Genomic DNA, 18,622 nt, shown 5'->3' on the forward strand with positions numbered 1-18,622 from the left:
CAATACCAGGTCCAGCTCCTGACTCCAGCATCCTGCCAGTGCAGACCCTGGGAGGCAGCAGCAACAGTTCAAGTAACTGGGTTCCTCTTTTTTTTTTTTTTTTTTTTTTTTTTAATTTGACAGATAGAGTTAGACAGTGAGAGAGAGACAGAGAGAAAGGTCTTCCCTCCATTGGTTCACCCCACAAACGGCCGCTACGGCCGGAGCTGTGCCAATCTGAAGTCAGGAGCCAGGTGCTTCCTCCTGGTCTCCCATGGGAGTGCAGGAGCCCAAGCACTTGGGCCATCCTACACTGCCCTCTGGGCCACAGCAGAGAGCTGGACTGGAAGAAGAGCAACCTGGACTAGAACCCGGCGCCCATATGGGATACCGGTGCCGCAGGATTAACCAAGAGAATCATGGCGCTGGCCCCCAGGTAACTGGGTTCCTGCCACTCACGTGGGAGACCTGGATTGCATTCCTGACTTCTGGTGGCATTTGGGGAGTAAACCAGCACCAGCAGCTGAATACACACACACACTCTCTCTCTCTCTCTCTCTCCAAAAAACAAACAGAAAACACTCAAGAGAAATTTAAGTCCCTTTTGCTTTCTTGGACATCTGCAGATTTTGTGGATATAGCCATTATGAGTGCCAATAGTAGAGATTTCAGTATTTCAAAAACAAGAAAAAAAATTCCAAGCAATCAAATTTCAAAACAAACAAACAAAAAAAACTATGAATTTTCTAGAAACAGTAAAATTATAGGAATTTGATCTAATTCCATATTCCTGATCATTCTGAGAGAATTTTAGGTTAATGTGCCCTTGATCTATCCTTCACTAAACAAGGTAAAAAGGAACATTTTGGCTACAAAGAGAATGAACTGCTCTTAGACCTCAGCAGCACTTTCCTGCAGTCGATCCATCTGCAGCCAACCCTGCCTGGTGCCCCGGCTCTCAGCGACTCCTGCCTTTTTCAGGAGGCTTCCCTATCAGACAGGCTGTGTCAGTGCCCCCCTTATCTGTGGGTATATGTCCCATGATCCCCAGCAGAGGTGGTACTGAACCCTAAATATATTGTTTTTGTTTAATTTTTAAATTGGACACATGAAGAGATCAGCAATAACTATCAATAAACAATATATTATAATATACTAGATTATATATATAATATAATAATAGTGGCAGCACCACTACTCTTGTGCTTTGGGGGCACCGAGTGAAATAAGGGTTACTTGAACACAAGCACTGTGATACCTTCGGAGCTGATCCAATAGCCTCACAGCGTGCACACACTGGACCTACATCACTGGCAGGACAAAGGATGGCTTGGGGCCGGCACTGTGGCGTAGCAGGTAAAGCTGCTGCCTGCAGTGCTGGCATCCCACACTGTCTGGGTCCCGTACTGTTTGCACCAGTTTGGATCCCAGCTGCTCCACTTCCTGTCCAGCTCTCTGCTGCGGCCTAGGAAAGCAGTGGAAGATGGCCCAAGTGCTGGGCTCATGCACCCACGTGGGAGACCCAGAAAAAGTTCCTGGCTCCTGGCTTTGGATTGGCCCAGCTCTGGCCATTGCAGCCATCTGGGAAGTGAACCAGAGGATGAAAGATTCTCTCTCTCTCTCTCTCTCTCTCTCTCTCTCTCTCTGCCTCTCTGTAACTCAGTCTTTCAAACAAATAAATAAATCTTAAAAAAAAAAAAAAAAAGGATGGCTTGAGATTTTATCATGTTGCCCAATTTAAAATGTATGGTTTTATTTCTAAAATTTTCCATTTAACATATTCAGACCACAGTTGACTATGGATAACTAAAACTGCAGAAATCAAACCAAAGATACGGAGAGGCTCCTGCAAATATCCTCAAGATTCTTCTCCCATTAAAAACATCTCCTCTGCCCTCCCTCCCCCTCCTCCAGCCCCTCCCTTCCGCATCACATTTTTCTGAGTCTTCTCTGGTGGCCTCCAAGAGCACCGTCTGCATTCTGTCTCCTCTCTCCCTCAAACAGCTCTCTTCTGCTACCGTCCCGGATCTCTGTCTGAAAACCACAGGCCTCACCTCGCTTACTGTCTCAGCAGCATGGAGCACGAAGTCTTGGCTTTGCAACACAACATTCTTCTGTTTTCCTCCTGTTTCTCTAGCAATTCCTTCACAACCTCTTTTGCTGGCTCACCCTTTTCTACCCAGCCATCACATGTTGAATTACTCTAGATTCAGGGCCTCTCCTCACTACTCATTCTTTTTTCTAGATGATAAAAGTTTATGCTAGGCGTTCAATGACAAATTTTATGCTGAAAACTTAAACTTGTATCCCTAGATCAGAACAGCACTTTTCCAGTCCAGAGCTGCAGGATCCGCTCCGTTCCTGGCATCTCTTATCTCACGATGTTCCCCTTCCCAGTCTGCTCTACCTCCAACGTCACCCTGCAACATCATCCACTGAGCTATGGAAGGAAGAAAACCAGGGTCACCTTTGAGACACCCTCCCCATATCCAGTGCATCACCAAGCCCTGCTGAGTCTATTCCCTAAATATGTTTTCATTTATTTCTCACTAGTCTGTCCTGGTCTCAGCTAACCATTGTTTCTTAAAGACTGTGATATCTTTCCACATCACTTGCTCTGCAGTTACTGGAATTCCACTCCCACTGCCAACCCATTCTCCATACTACAATCAGAACATTCTTTCCAAACAGCAAATGTGATGTGGTACATACCACCCCCAAAATGACACCAAATAAATAAATAAATAAATAGCTTTTGATTGTTTCCCCTCGGTGTTGGGACAAAGAAAAGTTTATAACTGTTATTCAAGGTCTGGCTCCTCTGACTGCTCTCCAGCCTCATGTCCAGCTACACTTGCTCTGCTTCTGCATATGTCACTCCCTCCCTTCTGCACCCAGTTAACTCATGCTCATGCTTCAGATCTTCAGATCTCACTTTACCAAGAAACTTTTTCTTGGCCCCTCCGACAAAATCAAATCTCCCAATACAGGTTCATATAGCATCTTGCATTTTTTACAACATAAGCTAGCGTTACAATTTTACGTTTGTTATTTATCTGTTTCTCATGAGTATAGCTTTTCCCATCATCGTATCCTTAGGCCTGGTATATTCCCCAGTATACAACAGGAATTCAATCAATATTCGTTCAATGAGGGGCAGGCATTGTAGCACAGGGAGTTAAGGCAATGCTTGGGATGTCCACATTCCATTTCAAAGTGCTGGTTCAAGTCCCAGCTGCTGCTTCCAATCAAGCACCTTGCTAATGTACCTAGGAAGCAGCAGGTGATGGCTCAAGAGCTTGAGTCTGCCACCCAAGTTAAAGACCCAAATAGAGTTCTTGGCCCTGGCTTTGGCCTGGCTCAGCCTTGGCTATTGTGGCCATTTGAAGAGTAAACCAGTGGGTAAAAGATCTCTCTCTCTCTCTCTCTCTTTCTCTCTCTCTGTCTCTCCCCATTACTCTGCTTTTCAGATAAATAATATTTAAAAAAATATTTGTTGAATCAGTCAATGTAACATACTATTAGTGTTTCACTAGGGCAGGTCACCAGGCAGTTCTAAGTAACTCTCGATAAACCTAACAGAGTTCATCACATAGATTTTCTATCATTATGAAGAGAAAACATGAAAATATTTACAAGTCAAATAATATAAAATATTTTGCAGAATAAAAGATGAAATTCCCCCTTTGCACACCATTTTTACTCACATGGGAACTGCTGCTAATATTTTACTATGTATTTTATGCATATGTAAGTATATCTACATACAGAAATTAAATTGTAATTTAAAATTGTTGATTCATGATATTATTAATTTAGACTAGTTTTCCTTCATCTATAAAAATCACTGAAACTGTATGGTATATCAAAAATAACCTTAAAAAGGTTATCAGAAGACTTGCTGGTTATTAAATTGAGGCTAAAACCCCATTCTTACCTGCTTTGCCATTCTCTTCAGTTTTAGTGCTCATTAAACAGGCAATAAACTTGTTATCCACTTGCTGGAGAACCTGCAATACATTCAAATATGTGACACAACACTACACAAAAATGAACAAAGGCTTATTTACACAGAAAACGATAAAACCGTACTGTGAGTTGTCTTCATTATAACACTCATAATCTAGGGCTGATGGAGCTGAGGGAGTCATTAGGAAGACAAAGAACGGGCAGGGAGAGAGATCAGACACAGAATGAGAGACCACAAAGGAAGACTGACAGACACCTGAGAGGGACACTCTAACAAAGCTTCCGAGTAGATATGAAATGCTCCCAAGAGAGTGACTCTTAATGGGTAATATGACCACAGGACCGTCTATGTAAGTACAGCCTGCTAGTAAATAGGCTGAAACAAATTTTAAAACTTCATGCAGAAACAAGACAAACCATTGTGGAGGAGCCAGTCCATTACAGCAACAAAGGCCACTGGCGGGGCAGGTGTTTGGCACTGTGCTAAGGATACCACTTGGGAAGTCACCCCCACATCAGGCTGCCTGGGTTCAAGTCCTGGCTCCACTTCTAATCCAGCTTCCTGATAATGCACACCTGGTGGCAGCAGGCGCTGGCTCAAGTACCTGGATCCCTGCCTCCCATGCAGGAGACATGGACTGAGTTCCTGCCTCCTGACTCTAGCCTGGCCCAGCCCTGGCTGTTGCAGGCATCTGGGGCGTGAACCAGTGAACGGAAGTGCTTTCTTGACTTATCTATGTGTCTCTGCCTTTGAAATAAACAAACATATAAAGTTTTGTTTTTTTTCTTTTAAAGCCACCAGGGCTTTAGACCTTGTGGATTAACACCCACTTTTTCTGGTAAACTCAATGCCAGGTTAGGAGGTTAACTACATCTGTCTACCCTTCTAATTTGCTTCCAAAATGAAAACAAGGTAGGTACTGGTACCGTGGCACAGAAGGTTAGGCCGTGGCTTGCAGCGCCAGCATACCAATTCCCAGCTGCTCCACTTCTGAGCCAGCTCCCTGCTAGCACAGCTGGGAAAGCAGCAAAGGAATGGCCCGAGTGCTTGGGCCCCTGCACCCACGTGGGAGACCTGGAAGAAGCTCCTGACTTTGGTCTGGCCCAGCCCTGGCTGTTGCAGCCATTTGGGGAGTGAACCAGCAGATGGAAGTAACTCTCTCTCTCTCTCTCTCACTGTAGCTCTGCCTTTCAAATAAAATAAAGAAATCGTTAAAAAATTCATTAAAAAACCTAAAAACAAGGTGAGTACAACAGCCACAGTGATGAACAGAGGGCAAAGTAGAAAAGCAAATGAGCCCAGGAATCCCTTTGCTCACGGAGCGCCTCAACCTGGGGCTTCTGAAGCTTTTGTAGTCTCACGGCAAATACAGTCATTTTCTTTTTCTTTTTTAAGGTTTATTTATCTATTTAAAAGGCAAAGTTACAGAGAGTAAGGGAGAGATAGAAAGAGTGAGGGCTGGCCAGCGCCGCGGCTCACTAGGCTAATCCTCCACCTAGCAGCGCTGGCACACCGGGTTCTAGTCCCGGTCGGGGCGCCGGATTCTGTCCCGGTTGCCCCTCTTCCAGGCCAGCTCTCTGCTGTGGCCAGGGAGTGCAGTGGAGGATGGCCCAAGTGCTTGGGCCCTGCACCCCATGGGAGACCAGGAGAAGCACCTGGCTCCTGGCTTTGGATCAGCGCAGCGCGCCGGTGTAGCAGCCATTTGCGGGGTGAACCAACGGAAGGAAGACCTTTCTCTCTGTCTCTCTCTCTCTGTCTAACTCTGCTTGTAAGAAAGAGAAAAGGAAAAGGAAAGAAAGAGTGAGGGCTTCCATTCACTGTTCACTCCTCAAATGGCCGCAACAGCCAGCACTGGGCCAGGCCATCAGTAGGGAGACGGATCAGAAGTGGAGCAGCCAGGACACAAACCGGTTAGGGTTAGGGGTTAGGGGCTAGGGTTAGGGATTCCAGCGTCACAGGAGGTGGCATTACTCACCAGGCCACAACACCAGGCCCTGTGGTCATTTTCTAAAGGGCACTGCTGTACATTTAAGGACAAAGTCTCCAATGCTATTTTGCTGATTTAAAAATTACTGTCAAATACAAATACATATAATCTGCAGAAATACGTTAACAATCACTGAAACTGAGAGTCTAATTCATAACTGAGTCTCCCCAAACCTGCTCTCACCACTGAGGACATTTCTTTCTTTGCAATTATAATTAATCCTATGCTTTTCTTCCAACAGTCAAGTTCCGGTGAGATAAAAACAAAAACAAAAACAAGCATGTGCCAAGACCAAGGTGGTCTATATCACTAAATAAATTCAATGTCGTGAGAGTTAATCCAGCTTAGGCCTTATATATATTTTCATGAGATTTCAAAGTCAATCTTTTACCTGCATTGAATGAATCATTTCTTTGGTGAAACGATACGGATACAAAATGTTGTGAATTTTAACCGCTAAGCTCTCAGCCTGGCCACTGCTTACATCAACAGCAACCTAGAAAGACCCAGCACAAATGTCATTTAAATGTTAATTGTTGTGTCTGCAGAAATGTTTTACCAAAGATTTCAAAGTGCTTTAAAAATATTCACTCTCATATAATCTATTAAAGATGGCTTGAATTCAGGGAACTTACAGAAATTCAAAAAGCTCTATGAATAATCATCTTAAGTAAGTTTGTTTAAACAAAATGACAAAAACCAATACTGCTTCAGATCAACAATCTGTCTACGCTCCAAAGACCTTAAAGATCCTGACTAAACAAATCAGTGATGGAGAGCTCACTTGTTATGCACACCCTGCAGTGTAGGAGGTACGTTCTGTGCATTCACACTGCGGACAGACGCCCACGTTCTGTGCATTCACACTGCGGACAGACGCCCACGTCTACGGACAAGCCGGTCCTCCAGAAGAGGCTTCACCGCTTTATCTAATGATGGCAGTTTTCTCATCACCAGCCTGAACACTGCACCACCGCTATGTCAGGGTTTCCAACAGCGATAAACACATTCACTATTCACACTCTGAGTATACAGGTTTAATCCTTCCAAAATGCTATGAATTCTCATTTTTCCTCTCCACATTAAGCATTAATTTCCAAATAAATTACCTGGAAACATACTCAGTTTCTATTCACAATTATACATTTGTGTCCGTACTCAGCTTAAATGAAGTTCAAATTTTAACATAACAGGCAAATAAAAACTGCTGCACGCCCACCTCTGGGTAGCGGGTAAATACTGGGTTGTCCCATTCTGAGAGCAAAGACTTCAGGGATTCACTGCCAACAGCATCCTCCACAGTATCTAGGGCAAATGGGAAAGATTCAGCTGGCACCCAGAGCCCAGGAAAAAGGGTGAACCCCACTTCCCTTGGCTGTAGCCTCAAGACCCAAGATCAGATACACTGCCCCACATTCTACAGATGTTCAGTGTTTGCTTTAACTCCAAGCTGTTCTGCTCTGCTACTTTTTAAACTAGAGTTGATGGCTGTATCTTCTATTATAGCTTTTCTCCCAACTGTTTACAAAAGGTACTTCAAAATACAAGTCCCGAAAAAGCAATGGCTCAAATTAAATTTGTTGCCTCACTGCCTATAGGTTAAAAAAAAAACACAAAAACATGTATTTTTAGTAAAAATTTAAAAAATAGATGTCTAGGTCAGCGCCGCGGTTCAACAGGCTAATCCTCCACCTTGTAGCGCTGGCACACCGGGTTCTAGTCCCGGTCGGGGCGCCAGATTCTGTCCCGGTTGCCCCTCTTCGAGGCCAGCTCTCTGCTGTGGCCAGGGAGTGCAGTGGAGGATGGCCCAAGTACTTGGGCCCTGCACCCCATGGGAGACCAGGAGAAGCACCTGGCTCCTGCCATCGGATCAGCGCGGTGCGCCAGCCGCAGCGCGCTAGCAGCGGCGGCCATTGGAGGGTGAACCAACAGCAAAGGAAGACCTTTCTCTCTGTCTCTCTCTCTCACTGTCCACTCTGCCTGTCAAAAAAAAAAAAAAAAAAAAAAAAAGATGTCTGTCGCTTTTTTCAGTTTTACTTAGATAAAGCTCTTGCAGCATGCAATGTGACCCCCATCGTTAAAAATCAGAAACATCTCCCTGATCACAAAGCACCACAGACTGCATAATCACCCAGTATTAACCTCAAGTCTGGAAAAGTAATTTCTGATCTAAATGCATACACTGAGTTACTTAGTTCTGCTGTGAAATAGGGCCATGGGGAATTCCTGGTTCCAATAAGGCACAGCTGGCACTGATCAAGCTTACTAATGCAGCCCTGTTTTGTTCTGTGCGTGAGGTGGCACGGCGTGTACAAGGTGTCCAGGCAATGTTATTGCCCCTACCTCTGTCACTCTGTCTCGCCACAGTCCTCTCCTGAACTCTTGGAAGGAAAGGAAGAACAAGGTCACTTCTAAAAGGATGACATCTGTACTGAGACCCTAAACATAAAAAGGAAAAACCTAGAAACTTAAGCTCAAAATATAAAGTAGTAAAAAGTTAAATTACATAAAATCTCTTTCTGCACCAAATGAATTAAGACACAAGGCAATCTGCCAAACACTGGACTGAGAATCCTAAATTCTTTAATGAAATTATTCTAATTTAGAAATTTACATTTTTAAAAGAGATTTATTTATTTGAAAGGCCAGTTGACAAGGAGGGAGAAAGACAGATATGGATGAGAGAGAGGGAGAGAGAACAGAATATCAATCTTCCATCCAAAATAAGTCCCACAGTTGGGGCTGGATCAGGCCATAGTCAGAGCCACGAACTCAATTCCAGTCTCCCACATGGATGGCAGGGGCCCAAGAACACTGGCCATCTTCAGCTGACTTCTCAGGTGCATTAGCAGAGAGCTGGATTGCAAGTGGAGCAGATGGGACCCTAACCAGCGCTCTGACACGCGGTGCTGGTGCCACGACGCCAGCCCTCAGGAGTCCACATGAATGCTAGTTCCATTGTCCATCTGTATGGAAGCTCTGACATGCAATGCTGGTGCCACAATGCCAGCCCTTAGGAGTCTAATGAATGCTAGTCCCATTGTCCATCTCTATGGAACAGAATGACAACCTGCGTCACAGGGTTCTCAATAGGGGCAACTTATCATAGGGAGACATCTGGCAACGTCTTGGGATATTGTTCATTGAAAACAACTCGGGTGAAGAATGCTACTGGTACCTAGCAGATAAACGCCAGGGTTGCTGTTAAACACCCTACAATAAAGAGAACAACCTCTTCAAAAAAGGATTATCTAGAAAAACCCAGTGTAAGACAGAGTGTACTGTCACCAACAACTTGGAACAACATTTATATATTTCACTATGAGAACATTTACATCATTCTAATTATGTTTAGACAGCTGTCTTCCCTAACAGACTGTGAACTCCTGAAAGTCAATTAATTTTCAATGTCAATATAACCTAAATCAGTTTCAGAAATTCAAAAACTCTACGAATTTAGGAGCCTGTTGTAATAGGACTCTCGATTTTATTATAAGAAAACAAACGTTGGAATTCAGACATTTCTTTCGGTACTTTACTCCTCAGTAACTGTTATTGTGTGATCATGACACTTCCTACAAGGACTCTACAGGTGGATATATTGTCTATATATGTTCATGTGAACATGCAAGATACAGGCAGTAGAAATAAGTAATCCAAAAGAGGACTCCATTAATTCATTAAAATATCTTCCTTTTGAAATTTGGATTTATAAGATTATAGTGCAGTAACTCTAAGTGGAGATAGTGCAAACATTCTTAGCACCTCAATCTAGTCTGTTTAATTAAAATTTGTCCAAGTGTAAATTAGTGTAAGAGAATACAGTAATATCTAATCAAGTTATTTTTCAAAAGATTGCAATAAGTTTTTGGTCTAAACCTAAACTTTGTTCATTTTGTACATACTCTATGTTAATTCTAATTGCCCTGTTGTGATGTGTATTTATATACAGTGTGCAGAAAGTGTTCGTGGAGTATCAATTCCAGTTGTAGATTGCATTGCTTGAGAATGTTTTGCTTATAAAAATTTGAAGGAGCGGCCGGCGCCGCGGCTCACTAGGCTAATCCTCCACCTTGTAGCGCCCGCACACTGGGTTCTAGTCCCAGTCGGGGCGCCAGATTCTGTCCCGGTTGCCCCTCTTCCAGGCCAGCTCTCTGCTGTGGCCAGGGAGTGCAGTGGAGGATGGCCCAAGTGCTTGGGCCCTGCACCCCATGGGAGACCAGGAAAAGTACCTGGCTCCTGGCTCCTGCCATCGGATCAGCGTGGTGCGCCGGCCGCAGCGCGCCGGCCGTGGCGGCCATTGGAGGGTGAACCAACGGCAAAGGAAGACCTTTCTCTCTGTCTCTCTCTCTCTCTCTCTCTCACTGTCCACTCTGCCTGTCAAAAAAATAAATAAATAAATAAATAAAAATTTGAAGGTGCAATCAAATGCTACTAGTTTTTCTGATTTTTAAGAAGCTATCTTAAGTATTAAGCCTTCCTGGGTAGTACTTACTAAATGACTTTTTGTATTTAGGCATTTGCATCAAATTGCTGAACAAGATTAATAGTCATATTAACTCAACAATTTTAAAAGATTTTTTGGGGCGGGATGGGTATATAATTTTTTAGCTCTATTTATACCCCAAAGTAGAAAAATTTATACCCCAAAGTGGAAAAATTAAATTTATATTTACTAGAGCTATTCAAAGAACAGAGTTTTCTATATTGTAAAAACAGGACAGTGAAAAAAAATCATACAGAAAAATAAACATTCATACTATTCCATACAAAAAAAACTTCAATGTGACAACTCCTTGCACAGTGTGAATGATCAACAAATGTTGAAAGAACAGAGGTGAGCATTTGGCACAGCCGTTGTCACTTGGGACACATCCCATATTGGAGTGCCTGATTTGAGTCCCAGTTTCTATGCTTCTGGTCCCGTTTGCTGCTAATGTGCACCCTGGGTGGCAGCAGATGATGGTTCAAGTACTTGGGTTCCTGCCACTCATGTGGGAGACAAGAATCGAGTCCCTGGCACCTGCCTTCAGCCCATCTCAGCCACAGACGTTGTAAGCATCTGGAGACTGAGCAAGCAGAGATCTTCCTCTTGTCTCCGCCTTTCAAATAAAATGAAAATAAATGAAACAAAAAAAAACCCCAAATGTTGAATGAATACATAAATAAATAGATGAATGAATGATAAGTTATCAAGTCAAACTCCAAAGTCTGGTAAGATATGATCCAAATTCTACTTATCTCTCAGGAGGACAATTAGATTTGAGTTTCAGAAATAATGCAGATGACAATTTTTAAAAAGGAGAAAAACATGATGAAATGATTGCTTCAAAAAATAAATCTGCAGGACTAGAACTGGAAAGAGAGATAGTAACTAAGAATGATAAAACTAAAGTACAAGGAGAAACAAAGTATTCTATAACTGGTATTGGAAAGAATGGAGTTAGGGGCCAGCATTATGCCATGCTGGCATCTCATATGGGTGCCAGTTTGAGTTCTGGCTCCTTTATTTCCAATCCAGCCCACTGCTAATCCACCTGGGAAAGCAGCGGAAGACAGCCTAAGCACTTGGGCCCCTAAACCCACATGGGAGACCTGGATGGAGTTCCAGGCTCCTGGCTTTGGCCTGGCCCAGCGCCAGCCATTGTGGTTATTTGGGAAGTGAACCAGCAGATGAAAGATCTCAATCTCTCTTCTCTCCCTCCCTGTCACTCTGCCTTTCAAATACATATAAAAACCATTAAAAAATTGTAATGCAAAAAATGGAGTTAAAGATTTTTTTAAATCACTATGGCTTAGAGTTTTGACACTACTATTTTTTTTTAATTACTTATTTATTTGAAAGTCAAAATCACAGAGAGGGAGAGACAGAGAGATCTCCATCCATGGTTCACTCCCCAGATGGGTGCAACAGCCAAAGCCAGGAGCCAGGAGTTTCTTCCAGGTCGCCCATGTGGCTACTATCGGCCCAAGCACCTGTGCCATCTTCCATTGCTTTTGCCAGGCCATTAGCAGGGAGCTGGATGGGAAGTGGAGCAGCTGAGACACAAACCAGCACCCATATGGGATGCTGGCATTGCAGGAAGCAGCTTTCTCTGGCAGGCCACAACACCAGCCCTGACACTACTTCCTAAAATTACCTTTACAGATCCTCTTACATACAATAAAATATATCCCTTCACAATGCATCTCACGTAACATTTCTGTTGTACAACAGCCTTTTCCAGAAAGGCAGCATTCCACCTGAGAGAATGGGGCCGAGAGGCTACCTTTTCACGCAACTTGCTTCCATACCAAATATAGTTTTCAAGGCCGGCACCGCGGCTCACTAGGCTAATCCTCCACCTTGAGGCACCGGCACACCGGGTTCTAGTCCCCGTCGGGGTGCCGGATTCTGTCCCGGTTGCCCCTCTTCCAGGCCAGCTCTCTGCTGTGGCCAGGGGGTGCAGTGGAGGATGGCCCAAGTCCTTGGGCCCTGCCCCCGCATGGGAGACCAGGAGAAGTACCTGGCTCCTGCCTTCGGATCAGCGCGGTGTGCCAGCCGCAGTGTGGGCCACAGCGCGCCGGCCACAGCGGCCATTGGAGGGTGAACCAACGGCAAAGGAAGACCTTTCTCTCTGTCTCTCTCTCTCACTGTCCACTCTGCCTGTCAAAAAAAAAAAATAAAGATAAATAAAAATTTAAGAAAAAAAAATAGTTTTCAGTAGGAAATGAGGAGTTCACCTGCCCTCAAACATTCACGCCGCACGCTGGTCCAGACAGTGAAGGCTGACATGCTTCATGCACCTAGGTTCATTTAACAGCACATGTTTGAGTTTGGCAGTGAAGATTCCTCCCTTTGTTCTAGCAAGAGCCACCTCACAATTTAAGGTAACCCAGTTATTTTCTGGCACTGCATCAGAAGCAGTCACATATAGGGAAGATGAGGTGCAGGTGTTTAAGAGTTCTCTCTGATAAACATTCAGTCTAAACCAGGACATGAAACTACACGCTTCACAAGCAACTTGGTAGTCTCTGCAGCAATACTGACAGAAAAGGGTTTTCTCCTCCCGCTTAATACTCTCAAGTCACTAGAGTGATTATGTTTTGTCCCCACAAGGGGGGAAGACGTGGAGAACACTGAAAAGCAAAGCTCTTATTCATCCTTAAAGAAATCAAAGCCTCTTGCTAGAGCTATTCATCCTAAGGAGAAACTGAGTTGATCTGCAATTACATTCACACAATTTACATTCTTTTGCAGCATTTAAGACTTTTAATGTGGATGCAGATTTAATGTTTACCCTCCTAGTGCAAAGCCAAGATTACAGCCAGATGGAAATCAGCTTTACCATCTCCCAACATCTGGTTCTCAACATACTGCCAGAACAATGTCACTTCTAATGTTGACTGAGAGCTAAGCCCAGAGTCCTAGGCTAGCCTACAATGTATCCTTGTAGGATCCAAGGTCACGTGGTTCTCTTCCTGAATAACAGTTACTTATACCAGGAATAGATCAAGTGGATTACCATACGCATTGTTAACAAAGCACATCTGGAAAGTACAGTTACATAAATATATACTTAACCTATCTTTTGAGAATTTTATGGTGAAGTCCTACTTTCTGGGAAAAAGTCCATAAATATAGTACTGTACTGAACAATGAATTTTACTGAGAACTCTACGATGAATTACAGAATTGTCCAGGCCCTCAACTTAGGAGCCAGAGAAACTTCCAGAAGGATATTACACTGGCACTGCAAATTTCTAGGAGGGGAAAGCGAGGTCAGGAAGCACTGTGGATCTTCCCAGACTCCATTAAAATGTGGCTGTCTTGCCCCTTTCTTAGACATGTTCTACATACACTTATATCCTCAATCAGTTTTTCACTGAGTTTTTATAGCTAACAGTGTTGGACCTAAAATCTTCATATATGACAAAACACAAACACAGGTTTCACAAATAGCCTTCAAATGTTCTATCGGCTGTCACCGTCTCCTTGAACACGGGTTTCCTTACTCTTTGGCCACTATTCCACAGCTTCAAAAGCATTTCAAGCTACACTTACCATTCCCAAGCACGACATCCACAGGCACGGTTGTCAGGTCCTTCGTACAAGGGGTCTGAATGTCCTGAGCAGGAGCAATGAACGTGCTGAGCCCTGTCATTTTGTTGATGTAAACCATCCTTCCCAGGGCGACATCAAAGTGCTGCTGCCAATCCAAGGAGGATGTGGTTGACTCTTCTTTTCCAGAACAAGCCCTTGCTTTAGATCCGCTACTCTGAAAACCAATTTCATTTTGTTTGGCTGGGGAATCTTCTACCTGACTCATTAACGTTTTACTGGGAGAGGCGGGACTTCCTGTCTGTCGTTCTGAAGCTCCGATAAGAATGTCTGAACTTTTATTGATAACTTCAGAATTACTGTAAGGTAAAACCAAAAGAGTTTCCGGTATCACAGAATTCTCTGTCGTATTGCTGTCAGAATGTGTTTCGTTACCTTTATTGAAGGAATTACCCTGTGTAACAGAATTTGATCTTGAGCTGGTGTCAGTCTCTGTTTTTTTATGCTCACTTTCAAGTAACTTACAAAAACCTAGGGTTAGGCCACTGCACAAATTACTGTCTTCTGTATTGGAATTTGAATCTGGAAGTTCATTAAAATGACTCACTTCCATTGCTTCTGTCTCTTTTTCAGAACCCTTCAGTTTGGATAATTTAGAGGCTAGTGATTCAGGCGACTTCTCAACATCCAAAGGCCTTCTGTTAAAGTCCGACAACTCCTTGAAAGGTATAGGACTTTCTCTCAAATGAGCCATCTGTTGTTCCAAACCACCTTCTTCCTCAGACAACGGAAACTTCTCTGAGTACAGGATGCGACTCAGCGGCTGACAACCACCGCTGGACGCATTATACTTCATGGCCGCACTTTCACAAATATCAGAGTTGTCTGAGCAATTCTGATCTTTCAGTGGAATGTCAGATTCAGACACAACTTGAGGACTGAGACCGTTAGTGACGTCAGCATTACTTTCCTTCACTTCTGTAGCCAGAGAACTAACCTTCCCATACTGCCTCTTAAACTTCTCTAAAGACCCCAGCGGTGAACGCAAGCATAGCTTCTTACGGGCTATGGGTTTGGATGAACTAATCAACGTATTTGTTTTCTTACAACCACTTGAAATATGTCCTTGCAAAGGGAAAGATGTATCAGGTAATAAACAGTCTGTGTGTGCTTTTCGACCACTTTCCTCAAAAATGGCAAAATCTCTGTAAATTGCTATGGGTCTTTTCTCGAGCCCATTACCTACATTTGTTCTGCAAAATTTTTTGTTGGGCAGTTGAGCAGGTTCTTTACTTAAAATGCTGGTTAAATCTCTGACATCTGGAGTCTCAACTGAATGACGTGTTCCACTTCCAAACATCTCTTGGGCACTTGCAGGACCAGGTCGAACGTAATTTTTAAAGGTAGGTTCTGCTCCAGTGGGCTGAGTCACCTCACTTTGTACCACATGAGTGATAAAGCCAGTGGAACATAATTTAACTTGTCCATAACTAAAGTTGCTTCTTCCTCCACAATCCCCAGGCTCTGCTTTTCTTTTCTCTTTCTCTCCCTGAGCACTATGTACGTTCAATAATGTTGTCTCAAAAGACAGAGGCTGGCATCCCATTGCAGTAGCATCTCCCAGTCTCTCTAGTTGATTCTGCATGGTATTATTTTTCAGAATGTTGGCAGCCACGCCATTGACAGTCATACTCTCTTTCTGTACTTCTAGATCTTCCTCATTCTTCTCTAAATGATATGTTTGAAAAGCATTTGAAAACTCTTCTGAAGTGGCTCTATGTGGATCTTCTAAAGAGTTAGGTTCAAGGCAAGTTTTATGTTCTATGTTTTCTCTTGTGTCTGATGCTTCAACTGTCTCTTGTTCTAACATCCTTGAATCTGGGCAAGAGTTATCATTGAGTAAAGATGACTCTGCCATTTTATTACGCAATGGGCCATCTGATTCATGAATGGACAAAAATGAATCATGTGTCTTTTTTCTGATAGCTTCTGAACCCTTAGAATTCTCTGTGTTTATGTTTTCTATAGTAACTTTTCTTTTCACAGCTTTTGATTGTAAGTTAAACATTTCATAGGAATCCAAAATATTATTGCATGCTTCCTGGAAACTGCCCTGGCCACACTTCTCATCAGAGGTTACGTGCTTCTGAAGAGTAGTACCAAATAAATTAAAATCATTATCTTCATTAAATTCCTTAATGTCTTCACCTGATAATTCCACAAATAATTTTTCTTGCTTTAAAAACAGTTTCACTCCTTCCTGAATGCAAACCAAGGGAGTATCCCAGTTCTGAAACTCAATCAGTGTTTTTGCTGGCTCCATGCACACATCATACTCACAGAACGGGCACTGCACATTCATCACGTATATCCCATAGAGCTCCGGGGTTGATCGATGCCGAGGACTTGAATTCATTTGTCTACTGGCAGAACCACTTTTTGGCTTACATATAATACTTTCTTTCCTTAATAAAAAGTCAATGAGTTTATGCAACTTTGTCCTTAAAACTAATCTTTTGTTCACAAACAAAAACTGCATATTCTTATTGTAGTGTGCTTCAGAGCTGATATAGCCATTAAGCTCAAACTCCTTATATTTAAAATGTATTTCTCTTAACTTCTGGGACTTCCTCAATCCATAAATTTGACAAAATCGGGAACACATGTCTTTGGTTTTAGGGAGCTGAAGAACCATGGAACCAGAAACATCATTTCTTAAAGAGAAAGAAATGGAAGGGTGCATGAGTGAGAGAGCTTCTATCCTCTGCCTAACTTTCTCAAACTCCAGTCTAGGATCCATACATTTCCTCCTTACAGGCAACTGGTAGAATAAGTTATAGACTGTTACTGTTGTCCCAGCACTTGGTCTAGTCAAATCAGCTTCATAAGCTTTCAGAGCTTTTCCATTCTGAAACAGTTTCACAAACGTTTTCATTGTTCTGTTTTTCTTAGATGAAATTTCCATGGTACTGGCCATGTCAGCTATACTTGCCAAGGCCTCCCCTCGGAAACCATAAAACCTTGGGTTCTCCAGGTCCTGTACCGAGGTGCATTTACTGGTGAAATAACGATTCCCCACCTTGTCTACATCAACACTGCCCATTCCACATCCATTGTCTATCACTTGAACTTGGTAGGTTTCCATGTTCACCCTGACCGCCACACATGTTGCTTCGGCATCGATGCTGTTGAGGACAAGTTCTTCAACACATTGGCCTAAGGAGCTTATGGCCAAACCAGAACGCAATTTGGCTTGCACTTCAACCGACAAGCACTTGATCATGGCAGGCAGACAGCTGGTGGGAATGCCAGGCACTGGTTTCCTCCTCTGGCCTATGGGAGGGAAAGAACAGAACAAAACCACACACACTATCAAAGCTTCAGAGTTACAGAGCGTTACCCATTTCTCCCAGGCATTATGAAGAAATATCACTTGGTAAATGAAAACTTTTATTAAACCAAATTGTGAAACCAAAAAAATTATACCTCTGATTTCTAGGCAGATCACAAAACTCACGCTTGGTGCAACAGATTTAACATCCAAAGAAACATTCATAATTTCATAATTTTCATTGCTCCTTTCTAAAGTCCACATGCCCTAAAGTGAAATCATAATTACACTTAAAGTTGACCCATAAAGACAGTACTCGAAATTCTAACCACTTCACGAAAAACAGATGCCTAAATTAAATTCAGCTAAGAAACATTAACTAGAAATTATTCATGAAAAAAAGCCTGTTAGTTTCATAACATTTATACATTACACAATAACCATGACTTTTAGAGAGAAAAAAAAAAAAAGCTTAGAATGAAGTGCTAAGATCTTGTAACAGGAAAGGCGAAGCAACAATTGTAAATAAAAACATCAAACTGTATCACGCAGAGCGCGACATCCAGAGATCATTATTATTATTGGATAAATGTTGTCCCCTCGGGGGAAAGAGGTTTGGAACTGGAACAGACCGGTCGCCAAGTAAGCCTTCCTTTACCATCTGAATTTTAAAACTTGTTCGTGTATTTGCTCTGATAGGAAGCTTTTAGAAGGTCCTGTCTTTACACACGGCACGCACGACCCTGGCCACACTCATGATGGGATGGGGCTAAGGCGACGTTAAGTTTGCTTGCAGGTATAGAACCGTATGAGGACTGTGCGGCCATTACGTCTGCGGTCGTCTTCGCACCGGAGAGGACGGCGCGGCGGGCCCCCTCACAGGTGCTAGGGCTGGATCTCCAAACCAGGAGCTTCGGAAGCTTTCCGAGATACCCAGGCTCGCAGCCGGCGGCAACCGAGGAGTAAACGTTTCGTAAATATTCCGATGAAAGCAAACCCAGCGCCACGACTTCCTGATTCCACCCCGGGCTCAGGCCCGCCCCGCCCCGCGCCCCGCGCCGCAACCAACCGGAGCCTGGCGCGCCCGGCTCGGCACGGCGCCCACGGCGCTCGCCAGGCCCTGCGGCCGTTAGCACAACTCCCGAACCATCCTTTGGTCGCGCGCTCTCCCCCAAGTCACCTCGAATCGCGCTTCACCCACTCTCGGTAACCAACCGCCTCGGACGCCGCGCGCTCGGCTCGCCGGGCTCGTGCACGCGCCAGCCCGCGGGCATGCGCTTCCGAAGGGACGCGCCAACCTCACGCTTCCTGCGC

General features: G+C 43.7%; 1 protein-coding gene across 20 annotated transcripts in view; it reads right to left on the minus strand.

Moving 5' to 3' along the window:
- Window positions 1–18,622, minus strand: part of MLH3 (mutL homolog 3) — a 38,642-nt gene extending 20,020 nt beyond the window's left edge. For 7 of the 20 annotated variants that reach the window (XM_051826225.2, XM_051826222.2, XM_051826219.2 and 4 more), the window contains exons 1-7: window positions 17,967–18,105; window positions 17,464–17,575; window positions 13,981–17,310; window positions 8,280–8,375; window positions 7,156–7,241; window positions 6,328–6,432; window positions 3,917–3,989 (exon numbers count right to left, since the gene is read on the minus strand). In XM_051826225.2, the coding sequence (XP_051682185.2) occupies window positions 3,917–3,989; window positions 6,328–6,432; window positions 7,156–7,241; window positions 8,280–8,375; window positions 13,981–17,310; window positions 17,464–17,575; window positions 17,967–17,969 (3,805 nt within the window). In that variant the 5' untranslated portion in view covers window positions 17,970–18,105. Of the gene's footprint in view, window positions 1–3,916; window positions 3,990–6,327; window positions 6,433–7,155; window positions 7,242–8,279; window positions 8,376–13,980; window positions 17,311–17,463; window positions 17,576–17,966; window positions 18,302–18,377; window positions 18,396–18,488 lie in introns of those variants that run through there. The other 13 variants (XM_070065284.1, XM_070065283.1, XM_070065280.1 and 10 more) reach the window with 10 other exon arrangements.

Source organism: Oryctolagus cuniculus, chromosome 20 (assembly GCF_964237555.1).
Source record: "Oryctolagus cuniculus chromosome 20, mOryCun1.1, whole genome shotgun sequence".
Classification (NCBI taxonomy): domain Eukaryota; kingdom Metazoa; phylum Chordata; class Mammalia; order Lagomorpha; family Leporidae; genus Oryctolagus; species Oryctolagus cuniculus.